Below are 24,827 nucleotides of genomic sequence, written 5' to 3'. Positions count from 1 at the left end.
TAGCGCCCTCTCCCTTCTTTGCATCTGAAGCCCATGCCATAGTTCCAGTCTATCATCTTTAAATCAGCTGCTCATGGAGACCATTTCTACCCTGTTAGATGACTTCAGAATCTGATTCTCTTTCGTGCATTTTTTGTGCATATCTCTTAAGTGCATCCCATCCTTTTTCATATAGTTGTAGATATACATACAAAATACTGCATTTGCACAGCATATACTGAGTTCACAGAACTTATGGTCACCGGCCCAGGGGCACTGGCTGTCCTAGGCCCCAGCCAGATGTCACTAGGGCATGGTGACATCCTGGATGGCAATATCTTCCTTAATATTTGTGGCACGTGGTATTTATGTGCCAAGGGGGTGGGGGAAATCTGGTTTCCCTCCACTGGAGGTTTTAACTTTGACTGAGACTTTGGGCCTTTCATGTACCTTACCAGAGAACTCTAAGGAGCCACAAGTCAGTAGATTACCTCTGATGTCTAAAGTTTCCCTGCTACTGCCTCTGCTCTCATGTAATTTATCTATTGTCTTATAAGCTGGGTCCCTTAATTATTTGTCCTAGTCAGAATCCTTGTCATAATTATCCTTGTCCCAAGGATTTGGATTCCCCTTCCCTGCAAACTCTAGCTTTCCTCTGACTGGGAAGCACTGGAGATGAAAATGTGTAGTAGACTCGATGTATATTTTGAAGAAAGATGGCATTGGGTTGGATTCCAGCTCAAACATTCACCAGCTGGTATCTTTGACAAGTAATCTTTTTCAAACTCTATTTCCTTCTCTGTAATAATAATACGCATATTACAGGGTAATTAGGAGGATTAAATGAGATAATCTACAATTATATCTTTATAAATGTTTATTTTTTCTCTTTTTCTAATGTCAGCTATTTCATTTTAGAGACAAGTATGATTTCAATACCAACTGTATTCAAAGGGCGGAGGTAGGTCCTAGAAATGAGATAAGATGTGGTTCTCGCTATCAAGGATTTTTCAGTCTTAGAAGAGAGCTAGATATGAATAGATAATTAAATTTAGGGTGATAAGAGCCATGGTAGACAGAAATAGAGGCTTCTTTGGGATTGCAAAATAGGCACATTTAACCCATTTAGGGAAGGTCAAAGAAGATAATGCTTAGGTTGAATCCTGAGACAAAGTGAAGAGGGAAAAGAACATTCTAGGCAGGGAGATTTGCATGCACAAAAGCACAGAGGCAAATGCAAGTAGTTCAGCAAAGTTTAATTGTAATCTGTGAGAAAAGAAGTCATGACTGTCAAGGCTAAGCAGTTAATTGGGGCCAAGAAGATAAAAGGAATGCATATGTAATGTTATGGGCTTTGTCTTGAGGACTTTATTTAACATTAAATAATTTTAAGTGGATCAGTGTTTTGTTTTAGAATGAGATATATTGTGGCTAGAAATGATGGTAGTTACAACTTAAGCGGTAGGGGAAGGAATGGATAAGAAGGGATGGATATATAAAAATCATCAGGACTTGGCTGATTTGATGTGTCAGGGGCAAGGGAGAATTCTGGTAGAGTCCAAGTTTCTGACTTGGTCAACTGGAAGAGTGATGGTACCACACAATAGTATAGGATGTAGAAGATGAAGAGCAAATTTGGGGGCATAAATAGTGATTTCAGCTTTAGACACATTGAATCAAATTTACAGGTGAGATATACAAGTGGAGAAGTCCAATAGGCAGTTGGCTGGGTTTGGAGCAAAGGAGAGAAATTTGGCTGGAGATATGTATTTACGTGTTATATTATTATGCAGATTAAAGTGCTATACCAAAATAAGTGTTATAGAGACTCAAACAGGATAGCTTATTTCACTTTGACATTGCAGTCTAGAAATAGTTGGATGGCCCAGTTCACATGCCATTCAAAATGTGGTCTACATTATTTGTGCTGGAACTACATATCCCTCCACTGGAGGTTTTAACCTGGGCTGAGGTTCTGGGGCCAGTCATGTACCTTACTAGGGAACTCGAAGGAGCTACAAGATCAGAAGCATTGACATCAACCTGGAAGTTTTTTAGAAGTGCAGAATCTTTAGGCCCCATCCCAGACCTAATGAATTTAACTGAGCACAGATAATTTACATGCACATTAAGTTTTGAGAAGCTCTGTTCCAGGGAACTAATCTTTCTTCTATCTTGTTTCTCAGCCTTCCTCTCTAGCAACGTAGACAAAACTGGATTACAACCACTTTATCTGTATTTTAGCTGTGGAGAGAGGATAAGAGAGTAGAAAATAATGAGCTTTCTTTTGAGGATTTGATATTCTTAAATTGGTAAATATTGATATTTACTGTGTTAGAAATTAGTACTGAGAAAATTGAAAAGTATCTATTTAAAAAATAATAAATCCATTGATTCATCATATAAATAACATATTTTATGAAGAGTAACCATATTTCCAAAACGAGGATGACATTTGTTTATAGTTTTGAAAATATTTTTAGTGTTTTGCTGAATAGAAAACAGCTGGATTCTTATGTTTGCTTCCTCATTCAGTAGGCTGCTATATATTGTTTTGGTTGAAAAATATGAAAAAAATCAAGCCTCATGCAGACATATAGTTGGAAAAGCGAGGAATATTGTGATGGCTTTTTTAGATGTTTGTGGATATGCTAGTTTGATGCTATATCTAAACTCTACAAGTAGTGATTTCTGGAAGGTAACTTGTAATGTGGCATTTGAAACCCTATCAATGAGCTTTTTGTACCCTTTTACATTAAAATTCACTGGTCTACCTTGTATTTTGGATGAATCTTTAGCCTATGCCTGATTGTCTTACATAATGCATTGGTCATTTGGAAAGCATTGATTCACCAAATTATACAGATGTTCCAAATGTTGACACATTTTATTATGCAATTCAAAAAAATCACATTTAATGTCACCACTGATCTCATCAGAAGAGTTTTTAAGAATAGATCATCTGGCAGTGGCATATATAAGTTTCCCAGAATTGCAATTTTTGCCAGAATTTTGACATTGACAGTGAGTATGTCAGTTGTTTTCCTTGAAGGAACAGTCTCACTTTGTTCATTTTGGAGAAAATATGTACGAAATAGCCAAGTCTGAAAAATTGTAACTTCTATGTCATTCTTTCAAGTAACAATGCTATTGCATGAAAGAAGCAATTACTTCAGCGCACAACTCAAAACAATTGCACAAGTGCTTTTTCTAGGGATAACCATTGTCGTTAGTATATAGCAGAAGTGCTTCATACATATTCCCATTTTGTCATGCACAATATTAAAGAGACATTTAGGATTGAAAGTCAGTAAGATTAATAATTTTGACCACTTTGTTATGAGGTCTTTTTGTTTGTTTGTTTGTTTTGAGACAGTCTCACTCTGTCACCCAGGCTGGAGTGCAGTGGCGCGATCTCGGCTCACTGCAAGCTCCGCCTCCTGGGTTCATGCCATTGTCCTGCCTCAGCCTCCCGAGTAGCTGGGACTACAGGCGGCTGCCACTATGCTAGGCTAATTTTTCTGTATTTTTAGTAGAGATGAGGTTTCACCTTGTCAGCCAGGATGGTCTCGATCTCCTGACATCATGATCTGCCCGCCTTGGCCTCCCAAAGTGCTGGGATTACAGATGTGAGCCACTGTGCCCAGCCAGGAGCTCTTTTTTCTTTTCTTTTTCTTTTTTTTTTTTTTTTTTGAGTTGGAGTCTCACTCTGTCACCCAGGCTGGAGTGCAATGGCGTGATCTTCGGCTTACTACAACCTCTGCCTCCCGGGTTCTAGCAATTCTCCTGCCTCAGCCTCGTGAGTAGTTGGGATTACAGGTGCCACCATATCTGGCTAATTTCTGTATTTTTAGTAGAGACGGGGTTTCACCATATTGGCTAGGCTGGTCTCTTGGCCAGGCTGGTCTGGAACTCCTGACCTCGTGATCCACCCACCTCAGCCTCCCAAAGTGCAAGGATTACAGGCATGAGCCACTGTACCTGGCCATGTCAAGAGCTCTTAAGTGAAACTGGCTTTTACAAAATTCAGCTGTGAGTATATAGCCTAGTGGTAAAGAATTCAACGAGTATTAGTTTGGAGCCACTGCCTTTATCTGTGTTGTTACCAGCAAATTTACCCACCATACTTTTGCACTATTAGTGCAAATGTCAATACAGTGAAAAAGGTAAAGAATGCATTACTATTATTACAAAAATAATTTTGACCTCATGGACCTCTTGACAGAATCTCTGGGATCTCAGGAGCCTGTGGACCAAACTTAGAAAACTACTGTACTCTTATATAATTATTCTGGATCTGATAAATATTGGATTATGAGCTTACATAGTTTTTAACTGACTAGTTCTAGGTAAAATTATTAAGTAATAAGCTTTAAATTCAGTGTGTCTCTGTGCCTTTCCTCTCTATCACGTCCCTGAAGACGTGCACTGGATCCCTAGTGGTACAGATGGAATGGATACAGCTGAATTGCCTATTCATGCATGTTATTGCTTGTTCATTTAATCATTCAGCAAGTGTGTATTGAGCCCTGTGTCTTAGCCTGTTTTGTGCTGCTACAACAATACCTGAGACTGGGTACTTTATAACAACTAGAAATTTATTGGCTCATTGTTCTGGAGGCTGGGAAGTCCAATATCAAGGTGCTGGTGTTCGGTGAGGCCTTTTCGTTGCATTATCTCTTACAGAAAGGTGGAAAGGTTGAGAGAGCAAGAGACGGCTGAAATTGCTGCTTTGTAACTGCACCAATCCCACCCATGAGGGTAGAGCCCTTATGGCCTAATTATCTCTTAAAGGTCCCACTTCTTAATACTGTAACAATAGCAGTTAAATTTCAGCTTGAGTTTTGGAGGGGACAAACATTCAAACCACAGCATCCTACCGCCATGTACCAGATTCTCTGCCTGAGTTGTGTTCTCTGATGCAGAACTTCTCAGGCCCTACCTTACATCAACCACTTGTATTAATTTTCTATTGCTGCTGTAGCAAATTACCACAAATTTAGTGGCTTAACACAACACGGATTTGTTCTCTTACTGTTCAGCAGGTCTTACTGGATTAACATCAAGATATCATCAGGGTTGCCTCTCTTTCTGGAGGCTCTAGGAGATAATTTGTTTCCTTGCTCTTTCCAGCTTCCACAGGCCCCCAGCATTCCATGGCTCATGACCTCCTTCTTCCATCTTCAAAGCCAGCAATGTTGAATCTCTCTGATTCTTCATCATTACATCTCTCTTTCAGCACAGCCAGGAAAAGTCCTCAACTTTTAAGCACTCATATAATTAGATTGGCCCCACCCAGATAATGTAGGTAATCTTCCCATCTGAAGATCTGCAACCTTCGTCACATCTGCAAAGTCCCTTTTGCTGTGTAAAGTACCACAGTCACAGATTCCAGGGACTAGGATGTGGGCTCCTTTGGGCACTCTGTCAGGCTCCCACTGGCAACATCCTATGCGCCTGCACACACCATGACTTGGCTGAAGTTGGGAGGATGATATAGTTTGGATATTTGTCCCCTCCAAATCTCATGTTGAAATGTGATTCTCAGTGTTGGAGGTGGGGCCTGGTGGGAGATATTTGGATCATGAGGGCAGATCTCTCTTGATTGCTAGGGGCCCTCCTCACAGTAGTGAGTGAGTTCTTGCTCAGAGTTTATGTGAGATCTGGTTGTTTAAAAGAGTATGCTACCTGCTCCCCTGACCTCCATTCTCTTTCACCATGTGATATGCCAGCTCACGCTTTGCCTTCTACCATGATTGTAAAGCTTCCTGAGACCTTACCAGAAGCTGAGCAGATGCTTGTGCCATGCTTGTACAGCCTGCAGAACTGTGAGCAAAATTAACCTCTTTTCTTTATAAATTACCCAGTCTCAGGTATTCCTTTATAGCAATGCAAACAACCTAACACAGAAAATTGGCACCAGGAATGGGGTATTGCTATAAAAATACTTGAGAATGTGGAAGTGGATTTGGAACTTGGGAATGGGCAGAGGCTGGAAGAGTTTGGAGAGCTCAGAAGAAAAGAGGAAGATGAGGGAAAGTTTGGAGCTTATTAGAGAGTGGTTCAATAGTTGTGACCAAAATGCTGATAGAAATATGGACAGTGATGGCCCAGGCTGATGAGGTCTCAATTGGAAATGAGAAAGTTATTGAGAATTGGAGTGATGGTCACTCATGTTATGCAAGATGACTTAGAGTTTCTGGCAGAAGAAATTTCTAAGCAGCAAAACATTCATGATGTGGTATGGCTGCTTCTAACAACCTATGACCAGATATAGGAGCAAAAAAATTCCTTAAAATTGGAATTTATATTTAAAAGGGAAGCAAAGCATAAAAATTTGGAAAAGTCACAATCTGGCCATGTAGTAGAGATGGAAAGAGCATTTTCAGGAGAGGAATACAAGCAGACTATGGAGCAACAACTTACTAGAGAGATTTTACATGACTAAAAGGAATCCAAGTGCTAATATCCAAAACAATGAGAAAATGGCCTTGAAAGCATTTCTGAAATCTCCTTTGCAGCCCCTCCCATTACAGGCCCAGAGGTGTAGGAGGAAACAATAGTTTCAGGGGCCAGATCTGAGGCCCTACTGCCCTATGCAGCCTCAGGACACTGCTCCCAGGATCCTGGCCACTCCAGCTCCAGCTGTGACTCCAGCTGTAAAGGGCCCCAGATACTATTCTAGTTGCTGCTCTGGAGGGCACAATCCATAAGCTTTGCCAGGTTTTACATGGTTTTAAGACTGTAGGCACTCAGAGTGCATGAGTGAAGCAGGCTGGGCAGCTTTCCCTTAGATTTCAGAAGATGTATTGGAAAGCCTGGATGTCCAGGTAGAAACCTGTTGAAGAGGTGGAGCCCCTGAAGAGAGACTCTAGTAAGGCAGTGTGGAGGGGAAATGTGAGTGTGGTGCCCCCACACAGATTCCACACTGAGACACTTTCGAGATGAGCTTTGTGGGAAGGAGGCCACCATCCTCCAGACCCCAGAATGGTAGAGCCACTGGCAGCTTGCATCCTGAGCTTGGAAAAGCTGCAGACACTGAGCTCTGACCCATGAGAGCAACCTTGGTGGTTGCACCCTTCAAAGCCACAAGGGCAGGGCTGTCCAAAGCCTTGGGAGCCTACTTCTCACACCAGTGTGCCCAGGATGTGAGACATAGAGTCAAAGATTTTTTTTGGGGGGGGCATTAACGTTTAATGTCTGCCCTGCTGGATTTTAGAGTTGTGTAGGGTCTGTTGCCCCCTTTTTTTGGCTGATTCCTCCCTTTTGGAATGGGAACGTCTACCTAATTTCTATACCATCATTGTATCTTGGAAGTAAATAGCTTTTTTTGATTTTTCAGGCTTGTAAGTGAAAGGAACTTACTCTGAGTCTATGATGAGACTTTGGACTTTTGAGTTGATTCTGGAATGAGTCAAGACCGTGGGGGACTATTGGGAGGGGATGACTGATTTTTTATTGTGAGAAGGACATGAGATTTGAGGAGGCCATGGATGGAATGATATTTGGATATTTGCCCTCTCCAAACCTCATGTTGAAACCCTTGTACCTAAGAGTGAAGTTTCGGCTTCATCAGAAATTCTTGTGTTCAGCTTTAATGATGTCACAAAACAGGTTTAATAGTGTTTATGTCAGTATTCACTCCTTGTAGCAATGTATGAGGGGTTTAGTGACTCCACATCCTTGCCTACATTTGATATTGGAAGGTTCTTTTTTAATTCTTTTTTTCACTTAGCCATTCCAGTTAGTATGATATGGATTTACTGTGAATTTAGCTTGCATTTTCCTGTTGATTAATGATGCTGAGTACATGTATATGTGCCTAATGGTATTTGGATATCCTCTCTCATGAAGTCTCAAGCTTTGGTATACTTTGTACTGATTTTTTGAAGTTTTTTGTGTATGTTGGAGACTGGATTTACCTTTTACTGCCTTATTAGTTACATCTGATGAACAGAAATTTTAGTAAAGTCTGGTTTGTCAAAAATAATAATAACAAAAAAACCGAAATGTGATCCCCAGTGTTGGAGGTGGGGCCTGGTGGGAGATGTTTGGGTTATGGGGGTAGATCCATTATGAATAGCTTGGTGCCCTCTTCATGGTAACACGTGAGTTCTTGCTTTGAGTTCATAAAAGATCTGGTTGTTTAAAAGAGTGTGGTACCTTCCCACTTCTTTCTTGCTCTCTCTCATCATGTGATGTGCTGAGTACCCCCTTTACCTTCCTTTGTGATTGGAGATTCCTGGGGCCTTACCAGAAGCCAAGCAGATACTAACACCATGCTTGTACAACCTGCAGAACTGTGAGTCAAATAAATCTCTTTTCCTCATAAAGTACCAGGCCTCAGGTATTCCTTCATAGCAACACAAATGAACTAACACAATGAGTTGCAGAGATGGGTTCTCCAGCAGAAGCTTAGCATGATTTGGAGTTTTACTGAGTGTCTTCAGGCTGTGCACCACAGAAGAGCAGGTGTACAGCCAGCCTGGCCTGCTCTGCAGCCACGTGGAATAAAGCCTGTTTGCTCCTCATGCCTGCCAAGGTAGCCAGTACAGAGACAAACTCTGACTTTGCAGTGGCATTTTAATTGAACCAAAAAGATCAGCTTTTTTAAAGAAAACACATATTTTACAGAGGGCCTTTTGCACATAGTGACTGAGGACTCATTCAAGAATAACAGGAGCCCCAGACTTCAGATAAACAAAAGGTTTTGTCACTGTAGACACAGCTTCAGTCTTCTACCTCCTACTAGTAAGCCCATTTATATCAAAACAAATGAGAAACTTAATCTCAGTACTTTGTAAGGAAGCCTTTTTTCTTTCGGTCTTGGATTTGGTTTGCTGTGCGTGTCCTTTTTAAATGGGAGTGTTTAATAATGTTTATATTGCCTTTGACCTTTCACTGACTGTTGCAGTTAAGTTCCAAGATGTGATTTCAAACCCAGTATTTGCAGGCTTCCCCTCCCTCCTTTGAGACTACCAATTTCCTCTTCTTAGAAGGTCTAATTCTCTTTCCAACCATCTTAATCAGTTCTAAGAAAGGAGCCTGTGGGGTAGTAGGTGGGAGTCGTGGTAGTAATAATTTGTATTTACTGGAGGCTGTGTGCCAGGCATTGTGTTGTGTAATTCATTTCTAATGTTACATCTTCAGAACAACCTAATGAGGCAAAAGCTATGATTATATATTCCTAAATCAGGTAAAGTACTTTCCCCAAATTAGCCCTCAGAAAATAGGGCATCACTTTATATTTGAGTCTTTACGAGGACTACCCTATTGTGGGGATTATGTCATTTGAAACCACAAAGTAGTTTAACCAATTGTCCCAATGTTATGCACACGGATGGCTGTGATATAGGATTGCCTAATATTCAGGCATTTATGGTGTTGTTTCCATTTTACAAATGAGGAAATTGAGACTTGGAGAAGGTAAATAATTTGCCCAAGGTCATACAGCTAGTAAGTGGTACAACCTGGATTGAAACCCAAGCGTATTATCTTATTCCCACATCCTTATTATTAATCCTCTTGAGATTCTGTCTTCTGCCTTTAAAACATTTTCAATCTATGGAGTCACTGATTTTTTTTCTTCCTTATTATCAAAGTTCCATTCTAAGAATAGAGAAGAGCAGAAAATGTATAAACATTCAGTTTAGAACCATGCTTTTATGGATAGCACTAAGAGGGTCTAGTCTAGCTTACCTTCCAAGCCAGAGCGGCAGAGGGTTCTCATTGCTTCATCTTCGGCAGATGACCACCCTGCCTGTCTTTGCCATTGATGGAGACTTTACGGCTTCTTGGGTCAGTCCCTTATCTTGGCTGATGGCTCAGGTTGTGAAGAGTTCTTCCTGACCATGAAGTCTTTATTTCTCATCCCTGCCCTCCCTTCCCCTTCCTTTCTTCTTTTCCCCTTCCTTCTCCCTCCTTTACCTTCCCTAAGCATTTTATTTTAGAATAGCTTAGATTTACAGAAAAGTTCCCAAGATAGTACAGAGAGTTTCCATATATTCTTCACCTTATTGTTAGAATCTTATATTACTGTGGTGCATTTATCAAATATAAGAAACTAGCATGGGTACATTAACTATAAACTCCAGACTTCATTCAGATTTCATTAATTTTTCCCTAAAGTCCTTTTTCTATTCCAAGAGCCCATCCAGGATACTACAATTACATTCAGTCTTGCTCTGTTGCACAGGCCAGAGTGCACTGGCACAATCATAACTCACTGCAGCCCCAAACTTCTGGGTTCAAGCGATCCTTCTGCCTCAGCCTCTTGAGTAGCTGGGACTGCAGGCACATGCCACCATGCTCAGCTAGTTTTTTATTTTATGTAGAGACTGGAGTCTTGCTATGTTGCCCAGGCTGTTCTCAAACTCCGGGCCTCATGTGGTCCTCCCCTATTGGCGTCCCAAAGTACTGGAATTATAGGCATGCGCCACCACACCTGGTCTTTTTTGAGCATTTACGTTTTGCTAAGTAGCCAGCAGTAAGAGTATGAATTCCTGCCTTCACAACAATGGTAGAGTTTTTAAAAAAGGAAAAGGGGAAGAAAGTGAAAATGGAGACCTGGGCATAACATGACTTATTGCCCAGCCATCCTCTGGTCAGATCATGTCAGTTTAGAAAGAAGAGATCCTGAGAAGTTAAGGAATTAGAGGAACAATCGGTGTTGGAATCTAGCTTCTTTGAACTAGAATCTCTTTATTCCACCATCTCTGATGGCTCTTTAAGATTGGTCAATATTCCTGACTTTGTATTCAGATCAGTTATAGGCTTCTTGGGATGCATGAAACAGATTTAGAATGTAATTTTAGAAATTGGTATGTACAACAGAATACTGATAGGGTATAACTAATGAGAGATTTTATTCTCTTGCACATATCATAGACCAATGACTTGAAAATTAAGCTCTGAAAGCCAGATGTTAGTGAATGAATCTTTACAACTGATCATGATGATTATTCTATTCTGTTTTGTAACTATATAAACTTTTTGTAACTATATTTTAAAAAATCATGTTGCTCTGGGGGGAGACCCAGAGGGCTCCTGTAGAATAGATGCTTTATGTATACACCTGGTTTCTAGAAATGGGACATAAAGCAATGAAAGAATCTGTTTATTGTCATCCAAGGAGTTAGTGATAGAGTAAACAGCAAAGATGAAAGCTGCAACCTTCATGACCTTCTTTTAACAGGCCAACCACAGGACTCTTTTAAATTACTTTGGGCAGCTTATAAAGCAAAGAAACACTTGAAGGTTCCTCTAGAGCGAGTTTGCCCAACCCATGATCCATGGGCTGCATGTGGCCCAGGATGGCTTTGAATGCGGCAGCCCAAAAGGAATTGATAAACTTTCTTAAAACATTATGAGATTGTTTTGCAATTTTAAAAAAACTCATCAGCTATCGTTAGTGGTAGTGTATTTTATGTGTGGCTCAAGACAGTTCTTCTTCTTCCAGTGTGGCCTAGGGAAGCCAAAAGGTTGGACACCCCTGCTCTAGAGAGTCCTGAAGCTGTAGGGCAGCCGTAGGATGTCTTCAAAACTTTCGGCCCCCTGGTCCTTTGGAAGCATGTGTGTGTTCACACTTGGTAAATTGTGTCTTGTCACCATGTGACAATAAAATCTCTATTCTGTTCTTTTCCATTTTTACCTCATCCATTCCAAGGACTGAACATTTTATTTTTCTATGGTACATTGTGAACATCCAAGATTTTTAGTGGAAATAAATGGTAACAGCTGTTTTTTGTGTATGAAATATAATCATGAACCTTAACCTTGAGATGATCTATCCAAATTTTTCCAGGTGTGGAAATGGCTTGACTAGAAAAGCCCATTTTGGGTAATCATTTCAGCACAGAACAACATTGAGCTGTTTGCTGTTAACTTTCTCTTCAAAAAGAGAAGGAGTTTCTACTGGTATTTCTTTATTCTAATATTTCCTTTTAACACGACTTTTCCTACATAAACTGTATCCACAATAAAGCTTTTCTTCTTTGAGCATTAAAAAGAACTTTTTTTAGAGACAGGGTCTTGCTCTGTTACGCAGGCTAGAGTGCACTGACACAATCATAGCTCACTGCAGCCCCAAACTGTGTGTGCATATTCATACACACAGACGCACATCCTAAGATGTGTTTCCCTTCCTGCTTTATTTTTCTTTATAGCACTTACCACTCTAATATACTACAGTAGTCCCTGCTTGCTTATCTGCATGGGTTATGTTCCAAGACCCAAGACTGTCAGTAGATTCCTGAAACTATGCATAGTCCTGAATCCTGTATATACTGTGTTTTTTTTCTATACATACCTATGATAAAGTTTAATTTGTAAATTAGGCACAGTAAGAGATTAACAATAACTAATAAAAATTAGAACAGTTCTAATAATATACAATACTAAAAGTTATAGGAATGGGGTCTCTCTCTCTCTCTCTCTCAAAACATCTTATTGTATGTAATATTTTTGGACCACAGGTAAGTGAAACCATGGAAAGCAAAACCATAGATAAGGGTGGGCTGCCGTTTATGTTTTACTTCTTTTGCTTTTTAATTGTTTTCTCTAACTACAATGTAAACTCTATGAAAGCAGGGAATTTGTTCTGTGCACTGCTGTATTCCTAGACTAGTGCCTACAACATAGTAGGTGCTCAATGAATGGTTAATGAAAGTTGCAAGTTGTGTTAATTTGGCCCCTGATTTGAATGTAAATACAAAGTGTAGAGTTTTATTTTATAGGTTTATTTTATATTTTAAGAAGAATTAAATCGTATTATTTAAGATGAAGATTTCTGTATTCACCAAAAATCTCAGAATTTATGATAGAAATATGTACAGTTTCTGTACATAATACAGTTTCTCCAGTAATACAGTGCTATTATCACATTCAAAGAATTTTGAAATCCTCTGCTAAATATCGCTCAAGAAGTTGTGGAAGAGCTAAAGGCATTTTTAAAAATTTAATGCGAGTTATCTACTGACTCACTCAGAGAAATTTTGAATCCTAAGTGACATTACCCTGTTGGATTCCATATTTTATTCATCAGATTTAGCAGAAAGTGACTTTTTGTTGTTTTAAAAAGTATTCTGGCTAATATTTGCTGATATAGAGACTATTATAAAGAATATGCTGGAAAATCCGAGGTGATTCCTTTGAAGCAGTGTCAGCATTCATTTGGATATATAGATGTTGTCATGTTTGTTTTTTTGTTAAGTAATATTATCTTACAAATATACCACATCTCTTTAAAAAAATTTCAAGTATCTGAAGTACTTACATTTTTTTTTCTTTAAAATTAATGGACTCCTATTTGTTTAAGCAATATTAAGATGATTTAATGGAACCTACAACGTGACAAGGCATTTTATAAATTAGGACTTTCAAAACAAAAACTCTAATGCCAAACTACTTGTAGTATTCTCTTCAGGACAAGAAACACGCAAATAAAAAGCAATGCAGCCAGTAAATATCACATACAGACTTGTTTGAAAGCTATCATTAGACTAATATAGTCCATAAATTATATCTTTGTAGAAGATTGACATATTTTCATGTCATTTTTTATTTTAGAGTATTGGGGAGTCAACAATGTCCGTTGTGTTAAATCAGCTGTTGCCCATGATTAAGCCTGTAACCCAGAGAACCAATGAGGACTACAGCCCTGAGGAACTGCTGATCCTTCTCATATATATTTATTCTGTCACTGGAGAGCTCACAGTAGACAAAGACCTGGGTGAAGCAGAAGAAAAAGTCAAGAAAGCATTGGCTCAGGTCTTCTGTGAGGAATCTGAATTGTCACCTTTGCTGCAAAAAATTACAGGTGAGTGTCTAACAAAGATATGGGACATAAACATCACTAATACACAAAACAGGTTTCAAAATAAATACTGTTTTGGGAAGAGGAGGTAACCATCTTCACTGGAGTTGTTTGGAATTTCATGAGGCCTGATGAATGCTAGCCAGCCTATAGCAACAGTCCCCAACATTTTTGGCACCAAGGGCAGCCATCAGGGGACAGGGATGGAGGTGCATGGTGTCACGATGAAACTGTTCCACCTCACATCATCGGGCATTAGTTGGAGTCTCATAAGGAGCATGCAACCTAGATCCCTCACATGTGCAGTTCACAGTAGGGTTCATACTCCTATGAGAATCGAATGCTGCTACTGATCTGACAGAAGGCAGAGCTCAGACAGTAATACTTGCTTGCCCACTGCACACCTCCTGCTGTGCCCGATTCCTAACAGGCCACGGACGGGTACCTGTCTGCAGCCCGGGGTTGGGGACCCCTGGCCTATAGGGTTAGAGGTTTCCACTGCAGTATTTTTCCGCAATGGCATGGTAGTGACATGGCCTCCCTTCTAATTGCTTGTCAGAATTAATATTCCTTAGAGCCAAGACCTTGTTAAAATAGCAAAATACAGAGCGTATAATCTGTAAGGAAAAATACAATGTAGTACATCCTATTCAAAGAGTTTTTATTGATATATTCTCTGTGAGATTGTCATTTCAGACTTTAAAAACTGTTTATTTGAGATGTTACACAGTATTATAGGATTGGAAATGGCCATTTTCAGTAGTGTTTTATATATATATATAATATATATATATTCCAATTTCCAATTTATATATACCTGTGTATATATATACATATAAGTCCAGTATATATATATGTGTGTATATATATAATATATAAGTCCATGTATAAACAGGTGTGTGTATATATAGCATATATACTTATATACACACACATATATATACACACATATATTACGTGTGTGTGTGGTTTTTTTTAAAATTAAATAGAGATGGAGTCTCACTATGTTGCCCAGGCTGGTCTCAAACTCCTGGGCTCAAGCAATCCTCTCTCCTTGGCCTCTCAAAGTGCTGAGATTATGACTGTGAACCACCATGCCCAGCCTTATATTTTAACTTTTCTTATTTTATTTTGAATTTGAATTAATTAGTATTATCCAGAATAATACCTAAACATCCCAGTAAAGTAGGTTCTGCTAATTTTAGGGAAATATGATTAAACATCATAAAATCTAACTACCTTCACTTCCAATAATAACTACAATATAACTCATGAAGGCATTCGTGTTATTTTGTATCAAATTCAATATTATTATTTATATTTTGTGTAAAGCTAATTTCCATGAGTATGGATTGAACCTGTGTCTATCTGAAAGTAAGAAGTTATTAAAAGTTCCGTATGAAATGTGAGTACTTTAAAAATGTACCAAATTTCCATTCATTTGCTGGTGTGTGTGTGTGTGCATGTGTGGGTGTGTTTAGGTGTTTGAAGACTTCTTCATTCAGGAAGTTGCAGCGGAGGCAGCTTATATATCCTCCATCTTTTCCTCTTGTCCTCTGTTGGGCCTCTCTGGGAGGAGTGTCCAGACTTCTCGGGAGCAGGATGTGCCGCTGTTAAGCATTAGTCTCCCGTGCATGTGAACTTTGCTTTGTGCCCACTGCTGACCTTTCTTTTGGTTGGTTATAGAAAATGAAACCCTGTCAAGACGGAAATTGAATGAAGTTTCCACAGAAACGAAATGTTTTCTTGCTTAGTATAAAACCTGTTTGCCAACTTAAAATCCATTTAAGAAAAACTTAATGCCGTTTCGTTAAGTATAACACTGTATGTGATTGCATGTGTTTGTTTGGCCATAAATAAATTTCAACTTAGAAAGTTTTAATATGATTTATACAGTGCTTGGAAGCGTGCTGGGATTCAAAGTAAATTTGAATGCTAGGAGAATTTAATTAAAATTATTCCTAAGAAGCATAATTTCAGAAACAGGTTAACGAGATGACATGTTTTAACCGAGGTTATTTGGATAGCTTTTTCTAACATTTGTATGTTGCTATGGTACTTTTGGAACTGAAATCATGCAGTAAGAGTATTCATTTGATATTCACTCAAGGTGTTCATTGGCCCAGCACTTCATTTTTTAATTAGTTTCTCTATTTATGGTTGCTTAGAATATGCATGTTCTTGCTTTTAAAATACTTCTGTGCATTCATACTAATATTAGGAAAATTTGTAAACTCAGAGATTAAAGATTAAAAAATAAGAGTTTATGGAAATTTTAGCATATTTTTAAATTTTAGAGACATAATACTAAGTACAAATTGCTGCTTAGATTAACTTTGGATATACACTTTAAACAGGATAAAGAAGGTATTACTTAAATTTGACATATTCAAACTTACCACTGGAACACACACACACATTTTTTCAGCCTTTGTGAAGACAAGCAGGACTTTATTTCTTGGCCAGTATAGATATATCTCTTACTAAGTATGTCAAGAAATCAAAAATGTACTAAAAAGAAGGGTTTATGTTTTCAGTTAGCTGCTGAAATGATTATTGATTTACATCTCAGGATAAAAAGTAATAGCATAGTGTTGGGGCAGTGGTGACTCTGACTCGGTCTTGTAGATTAGGAAAGGATATCCCAGTACACATTGAAAGAACTGAATTGCCTTCCAAATGTGCTTTGTGTGTGGTGGAACTAGGTTAACCTGGCTTTTACAGTGAACTTGCCTACAGTTTGCTGTTGGCAAGTTGGCATAAGGTTTGCACTCATGTTATTCTGATGTATAGTTTTGGTTTTCTTGTTACTGAGTGTCTAAATTTATTTTTTGCCTCATGCACATTTTGTGGTTGATGAAAATTTGGTTAAAAAGAATTATTGAAAATAAGGAATCGATTAACAATCGAATGACAGTTCTACATACAGTGCTTTAGTTTTACAGATTTGGATAATCCTAAAAGACGCATTTCTGAACACCAATTCCAAGTGTTGATATCTGAAAGATCAAAATCCCTAAAGCCTAAGTTCCTAACACCTAAAATCCTGAAAATCACAAACACAGGATAGTTGAATCATGTATGGTGGAACTATTATCTTGTTATTGTCTTTATTTGGAAATTAAGTATGGTTTAAGAAGATGTGCATGGTTGCCAAGTTGACATGGGTTGGACTTGTGGACTTAATTTTACTTGTCAACTTGACTGTATTAAAGAATACCTAGACATCTGGTAAGACATTATTTTGGGTGTGTCTGTGAAGGTGTTTACAGAGGAAATTAGTGTGTGAGCCTGAGTGGATTAGGTGAAGAGCTGCCCCTCAGTGTTGGTGGGCACCATCCAAGCAACTGGGGCCGGGATAGAACTATAATAATACAGAAAGCAAAATGGTCTGTCTCTGAGAGCTAGGACATACTTTTCTTTTGCTGCCTTAGACATCAGAACTCCAGGCTTGCTGGACTTCAGACTCCAGAACTTACATCATTGATCCCCAGAATCCTGAGGCTTCTTCAGCCTGAGCCGTGTTACCAACATCCAGTATAAATTGGAGATATAAAATGTGTAGAGACTTTCAAAGAATTCTAACTCATTTAATGTTTGTTTGTTTTCACATTTGACTCCACAGAACTACATTATCACAACATTGACTTTGTGTGTAAGCATTGTGCATGTATATAAAAACATCGAAACTTCCTCAATAAATGAAGAGGTGTCCTTTTCATACATCTGCACTTGTGAAAGACAAATTTTCTCGAAATCTTGGCTCTTGTGGGTGGTGACTCGTTGTTTTTTTTTTTTTTTCCTGTCTGAGCCATCATGGTTTTTAATCAATCTTGTCAAAAGACATAGGTTGTTCATCATGGTAATTCAGATGATTGCAATTATATAAAGCTGGGTGTGTGCAATTACCAATTAGAGAGATATATGTTTATACATTTCCCTTTTTGACCCTATTTCTCTATAAATATAGTTCCTCTCATCTTAACTGTTATACCCCTCTGACTGTTATTATTATACCTGAGTGTTTATGCTTGCAAAAATAGATATTATTATTGGCTGTTTTATTGTGTAAAGTGGCTTTTGGAGTGTTCTGTCATGTTGTTTATCAAATAAATCACCTTTTAAAAATGTAAATATCTTTAAAGATTAAAAACTTTTTTTTCCAGAATTATACTTTTAGGATTGCAGTGTTTAGGATTTTAGCTTTAGAGGTTCTGATCTTTTAGGATTTCAACATTAAGTATTAGGGAGTTCAGGATTGTATCTTTTGGGTGTATGATTATCTACCCTGCATTATCATCTTAACTGTTCATAGGATCAAGAAAGTAACCATTTTTGTATACTAAAAATTTAAGCGTGCTAACGTCACCCAACTGATAAACAGTAGAGCCTGGAATTGAGCCCAGGTATTCTGGATCTGTAGCCCACGTCTTTAAACGTGATATTCTAAACCTGCTCACCTCTGGTTACCGTTTCATGTATTATATTCTGTAACTCATGTTTGCTTACATATATCATTTTATACCATGCATGCTCAACCATCCCATTATGTTCTTGTTTTTTGAACAGAGAATTAATATTCTGGTTAATACGTTAGATATTGCCTATGCCTTTTAATCTGTCTATATTAGCTACTTATAGATCTTGCCATACCTCCCTATTTTTATGAATGTATCCTCTTTGTTTCTGCGTTGTTATAAATAAATTAAAGTATTACTTCTAGCCTTTGAAATCTGTTGGTTGCCCAGCTTTCTAAAACAAGGCTAAGAAACTTAAACTTTGTGTATTTCGATAATATCTCTTGACAGTGATTGCCCTGTGGATTAAAATTTATGTTTTCTTTTATCTGTTAAATATGTAGTTTACTTTCGACAGTTTCTTTCATTTCTCTATATTCTTCCCTTGTATGGAAAGGCAATAAAAATATCTGACAAAACGAAGCAAAACAAAACAAAAATTTAAGCATGCTCAATGGTAGCATACTATTTTACTTTTATTCTGTTCACTTTTTAATAGATACTTTTGGAGAGATTTCTAGAGTGATGGGCAAAAATTCACTTTTCTACTCACACAAAATAACAAGGGTTGGCTCTCTGCTTTTCGAGGGTAGGAAACTGTAAAAAGAAAATCGGTACAGCCAAGTATGTTGATTAGTGTTATGCTTTCTCAGTCCTGCTAAGTTCAAGGAGAGTATCAGTTTCCATATACATTAGTGTTTGCATGGCAGTCATAAGAGAAAACAAAGAAAACTGTTTGAATTTTCTTCACAGAATGAAATCAAAACACTATTTTTAAAGAACTGTGTAAACTTGGAATGTCATCATATGAGAGGTATATCAAAAAAAATATAGTGTTTTGATGTAGAATTCTTGATTTGAAAGTCTGGGCTCTGCTGATTTTCAGCAGTGAGTGTTAGTGGGCAAATCATCCATCCTTGAACCTTGATATAAACATAACTGCCCTATTGACCATTCTTGATTTTGCTGAGAATAAAATGATGTTATGTGTGTTAACTAATGTTTGGTCCATCTAGTATTATAAATAGGCTATTTTTCTCCCACCACCATTATGATTTTGATAGCATCTAGCTGTCATATAGGGTAGTGCTTCCCTAGCCTTTTCTCATCATGTGCACATAGACAATGAGAATGTTTGCATAATATATTGAGGTAAGTGGACGAGACTCTTGTGATCAAAGGCAACCAGCCCTGGGGGCTCTGGCCAGTCTAGGTCCTACCCAGTTGACCTGTGGACTGAGGTGAAGCAGCAGCTTGGCACACCTCTGACCTATTAGGAGCAAACCAGTGCTTTAGGGTATATTGATCAGAAGGCTCTGAATCAGGAAACAAAGGAAAACAAGACTTTAATATTATTTTTTGACACAAAAAACTCCTTTGGAAAAATTTGTTTTGCTAAACATGTTTTGTTATTACTCATTGATTTACTCACATTATTATTCATTGATTTTCCGTGTATTTCTATAGTATCTTTAAAGTCCAGGTCAACAAGGGCTAGATCTGTTTAGGCTTAGTGTAAAACTAGAGAATGAATAACTCAAAGTATCTAAAAATGCAGTGGTTCATGACAGAGGCATGATAATACCCTAATAACTGTAATTTACATTTATCAAACTCTTATTTTACTGTTGATAATTTGATTTGATTATCAATTACAATACCTTTGTTTGCATTAGGATACCCAGTTGTATGCAATGAAAAATTTACCATATTAGCATAACGACTGGGGTTTATTTTTCTAAGCAAGAAGTCCAGGCAGAATTCATGCTCTTTCTGACTTCCTTCTTCACTGTCCTAGGTATGGTTTTTATCATCATGGTCATGAGCTGGGCACTTCTCCTCCTGGGAGAAGTATCCATGCTTTGGGCAAGAAGTGAGGAAGGATGAAGGTAAAAGGCATATACTAGCCAAATCTGTCCTTTTTTATTAGGAAAGCAATAGCTTTCTTGAAAGCCCCACTCAGAAGACTTGCATCCTTGGCTAGATCTGGGTTTCATGGCAACCTCTGACTGCATGTTAATATGGTGAGTGCATATTTTAACTGGGTGTATATTTGTCATAAACAAAGTAAGGATTCTGTTAGAAGATAGAAGGTGAGAATGTACATTAGGTAGGAAAATTGTATTTGCTACAATTACAGACTTCTCCGACAGAGGAAATTCTAAGGCAAGATACTGTGAGTAGGAGTGATGTCCAGTGTTTTAATATTACAGTTATAATATTAAAATTTTTTACAGTATATACTGAAATAATGATCTATTGTGTGCTGTATCACTGGACTTATATCATAAATATTCTCAGATTATCAGTATTTATTGACCACATTTATGTACCTAGAATTAGTCTAAGCTCTCTCAGCATCGAAACCCTGGGCAGTGGTAATAGAACACACAGGATTTGGAGTCAATTGGATCTAGGTTCTGGTTTTGACTCTGACTCTTAGTAGTTGTGTGCTCATTTCCATAAACTTGCATGTCTAATAATGTAGCCCAAATATCTGAATTCAAGTGAAATGTATCTGTAATACAAACTTCTCTTTGGCAGAATTTATTTGCAGATATACTACTAGTTTTTCAAACATGGTTTGGTACAGAAAATATGGTATTGTGTCTAAATCTGGAAATGGTAGAGTTAGTTTTCATTGTGTTTTCAGGTTTTCCATTTATTCTTTCCTTTAATCCATCAAAGTATACTTTTTGGGAGTTTTGTAGATATCTGGGTTTTTATGGTAGGTAAAAGGAGTCATAAGGCACAATATTATTGTGTTTTATTGATGGAAATGTTCTCAACAATTATCTAGTCTATTCACTTTGTTCATGAGGACATCAAAGTTAATTGAAGTCACAAAAGGTTATTTGACTTGCCTCGCATCACCAATCATAGCCTGTTCAGTGAGGGGATAGGACTAAGGTTTGTGTCTTCCAATTCCCAGTCCAGAATTCCTTTTACTAGACCAGTGATTCCCAACCTTTGGCTCACGGATCCCTGGGAAAACATAAGACTTAGTGCAAAGGGTCACTGCTTCATGTGTGCTTTATGTATCATCCATGAACTAGATATTACTCTTCACATATAAATATACAAATATTTGTAGATACAGTTGTGATTTATAAAAGATAAAATTTATTTAAAGATAGTGCTGAAGTTACATAATTTTTTCCCGTTTTTCAATTAACATATCAAAAGCATGATTATATTGTGTCTTCATACTTTAAAAATGGTTGAAACCATGGGTTAGCACAGGAATCTCAAACTCAGATGTTTACAGAGGCTAGCAAGAGATATAAATAACTAAAGTAGGTTAGGTTTCGGGAAAAACAACAGTGAAAATGCAATGATAAATGGCAGGGATGTATAGTCTTACTAAAATGGGCAATAGGGAGTGGTGGAGACTGTGTCAAACTAGAGATCCTCTTTTTTTCTTTTTTTCTTTTTTTTTTTTTTTTGAGACAGAGTCTTTCTCTGTTGCCAGGCTGCAGTGCAGTGGCACGATCTTGGCTCACTGCAACCTCTGCCTCCCCGGTTCCAGTGATTCTCCTGCCTCAGCCTCCCAAGTAGCTGAGACTACAGGCACGCACCACCTTGCTCAGCTAATTTTTTGTATTTTTAGTAGAGATGGGGTTTCACCATGTTGGCCAGGATGGTCTCGATCTCGACCTCTTGTGATCCACCCGCCTCGGCCTCCCAAAGTGCTGGCATTATAGGGGTGAGCCACTGCGCCTGGCCTGAGATCCTCTTATTTTTGCCAGGGAAGCATGAGTCTGATATTTCCAATCTCTCAAGAAACCAGGAATCTGGATTTTTGAAAAATTGAGATCACCAAAGTTTAAGAAAGTGGTTTAAATTCAAAACATTACATGAATCAAAGAAATCTTACTGGTGGACAGAATTCAGCTTGTGGACTTAACAATTTCCAGTCTTTATTCTAGAGCCCTGGCCTTAGGCATTGATTACAGAAGAATGCTTTTGAATCTCTAACTCTAGAAATTATTAGAAATCTAAAAGATCTCCAGATGGATAAAATGATGTGCTACACTTTTATCAGAAAGCAAGGGAGAGTACCCTATGATCTCCTTTTTTGATTACTTTTAACTAAAACAAAAAAATTACATTTGTTTATATTTTAATCTGGCTTAAGTTTACTAGTGATATAGAATAGATTTTTCTTTCAAATACATTCTATAAAGTTACCATTTAAATGGAAGTAGACTTCTCATTAGAACTCTGTCTATTGAACAGAAAAGGCTAAGAGGCAGTTTTGGGTTAAATACAAGGCAGACATCTCTGGAAACTAAAGCCAGCCAGAAAGTCTGATTTACTCCATGAGAAGAGCTTCCCAGCATGAGGAACTGACGCTGGAACTTCTGCATTGGTAGGAATTGCACTAATTGAGTTCTTGGACTTTAAGACACTAGAATGTGAAAAGTAAGTTTTATGGAAAGCTGCGAGGCTCTCCTCATGTTCTGTCAAGATAGTATTTTTTCTAGCTACATCTATATCTATGCTTCCTTTGCTATTTAATTCCCAAAACTTTGACATAAAATAATGGTATAGAGATTCCTGTTATTCAAATTGGAATAATCAAAAGCTTCACATTGCTTTATATAAAATGTATAAATTACCTTTATAACGAACCATACTTTTTAAAAATTATCTTCAGCTTTTTAAAAGTTTTGATTTTAGGTCTTTCCTAAATTTTTTCTTCTCTGTTTTTCTCACCTGTTCATTACCTTGTTTAAAATCAACCATGTTAAATGAGGAGAGACAGGTCTGGTTTAAAAAGCACTCTTATTTTTTTTAATTTTATTTTATTGTGATAAGAACACTTAACATGAGAACTACCCTCTTAACAAGTTTTGAAGTGTACAATACAGTATCGTTAACCATAGGTACCATGTTGCACAGCAGAATAAGTAGAATAAGTTCTACTCTTTCACCTTGCATAACTGAAAATTTATGCCCGTTGATTAGCAAGCAACTCCCCAGTTCACCTTACCCCAGCCCTGGGTAACCATCATTTCACTCTTTGATTCTATGAATTTGCCTATACCTCATATAAATGGAATCACACAGTTGGTGTCCATCTGTGACTGGCTTATTTCACTTAGTGTAATGTCCTCAAGGTTCATCCATGTTGTCACATATTACAGAATTTTCTTCTTTTTTAAAGTTGAATAATAGTCCATTGTTTCAAAGAGATATTAGCATTCTGGTATTCCCTGAAGCACACTGTTCATAATAGTCAAGCTATGGAAACAACCTAAATGTTCACTGACAGACAAATGGAAAGCGGTGTTCTTAAAGACACTGGGAAGGTAGGCATAGTCTAGTGAGCTCTCAATTGGGGTTCTCTTACATTCCCCACTAGAAATCTAACAGAGCAGAGTCTTATCAACTGTGAATGAGGAAGGAGTTGAGGATTTGTTTTTCCTTGGGTTATGGAAGGCAGCTCATGGTACTGCCTTCAGCTCTAGTTTCCAAAGGAAAGCATGTATGTATTCTTATCCATAGTAAAACAAGGTCACATTCTACAACCAGTAGTAAAAATCTATTTGCAATGATTTGTTTATGTTATCTCTCTTCGTTGGAAAAGTCTCGGTCTAATGTAGACCATATAAAATTATTATTGTTCCTCATGGCTACCACTTAATTATAAAAGCTTGCATCTCCATTAGCACAAGGCATGGATCTTTTGTTTATTATGTTTGAGAAGTTGTCTTTCAAACAAAGCACTTTTCATACTTAGCCAAGTAATTTTCTCTAACCTTGTAGAAAGTGAGTCTTCTTTATAATATATGAAGTACTTCCCAAAAGAGAATTTTTTGTTTTGTTTTGTTTTGGTTTGCTTTTGAGACAGAGTCTCGCACTGTCGCCCAGGCTGGAGTGCAGTGGCGCGATCTGGGCTCACTGCAAGCTCCACCTCCTGGGTTCATGCCATTCTCCTGCCTCAGCCTCCTGCGTAACTGGGACTACAGGCACCCGCCACCACACCTGGCTAATTTCTTGTATTTTCAGTAGAGACGGGGTTCACCGTGTTAGCCAGGATGGTCTCGATCTCCTGACCTCGTGATCCACCCGCCTCAGCCTCCCAAAGTGCTGGGATTACAGGCATGAGCCACCGTGTCCGGCCTCCAACAGAGAATTGTAAAAGACAAGGAGCTAATAACAATTTTTCTTCTTATGCTTCCCTTACTATCACCTCTGCATTCTTCTCTCATCCCACAGTTTTTCCTCAGTAATTCATCAAATTTCAGAATATGTATAGCTGCATATTTCTGCTCCCCAGGACACTATTCCAATTGAAAGACAGTTTTGAGGATTTCAAAAATCTTTTCCTTGAAGAATTGTCCCTTAAACCTTGAGCATACCTCCTGGCTTGGTGATGACAAGGATGTTGCTATGGTAACTAGAAGAATGATTCTACACGTCCATCACCAGCTTTCATGTCACCCACACTTGAATGAAAACTTTAGCTCATTACAGTAAGTGAAAGTGTATAAAACAATGACTGTCAAATT

General features: G+C 38.0%; 1 protein-coding gene across 3 annotated transcripts in view; it reads left to right on the top strand.

The window, feature by feature from the left end:
- LOC105499566 (sec1 family domain containing 2) overlaps positions 1-24,827 on the top strand; it is a 486,957-nt gene that overhangs the window by 205,973 nt on the left and 256,157 nt on the right. For 2 of the 3 annotated variants that reach the window (XM_011772201.3, XM_011772202.3), the window contains exon 5: positions 13,546-13,795. In XM_011772201.3, coding sequence (XP_011770503.2) covers positions 13,546-13,795 — 250 coding nt within the window. Of the gene's footprint in view, positions 1-13,545; positions 13,796-20,107; positions 20,234-24,827 lie in introns of those variants that run through there. The other variant, XM_011772203.3, reaches the window with a different exon arrangement.

This window comes from Macaca nemestrina, chromosome 3 (assembly GCF_043159975.1).
Source record: "Macaca nemestrina isolate mMacNem1 chromosome 3, mMacNem.hap1, whole genome shotgun sequence".
Lineage (NCBI taxonomy): Eukaryota > Metazoa > Chordata > Mammalia > Primates > Cercopithecidae > Macaca > Macaca nemestrina.
The sequence above is the reverse complement of the archived record's forward strand: the minus strand, read 5'-3'. Positions and strand labels throughout refer to the sequence as shown.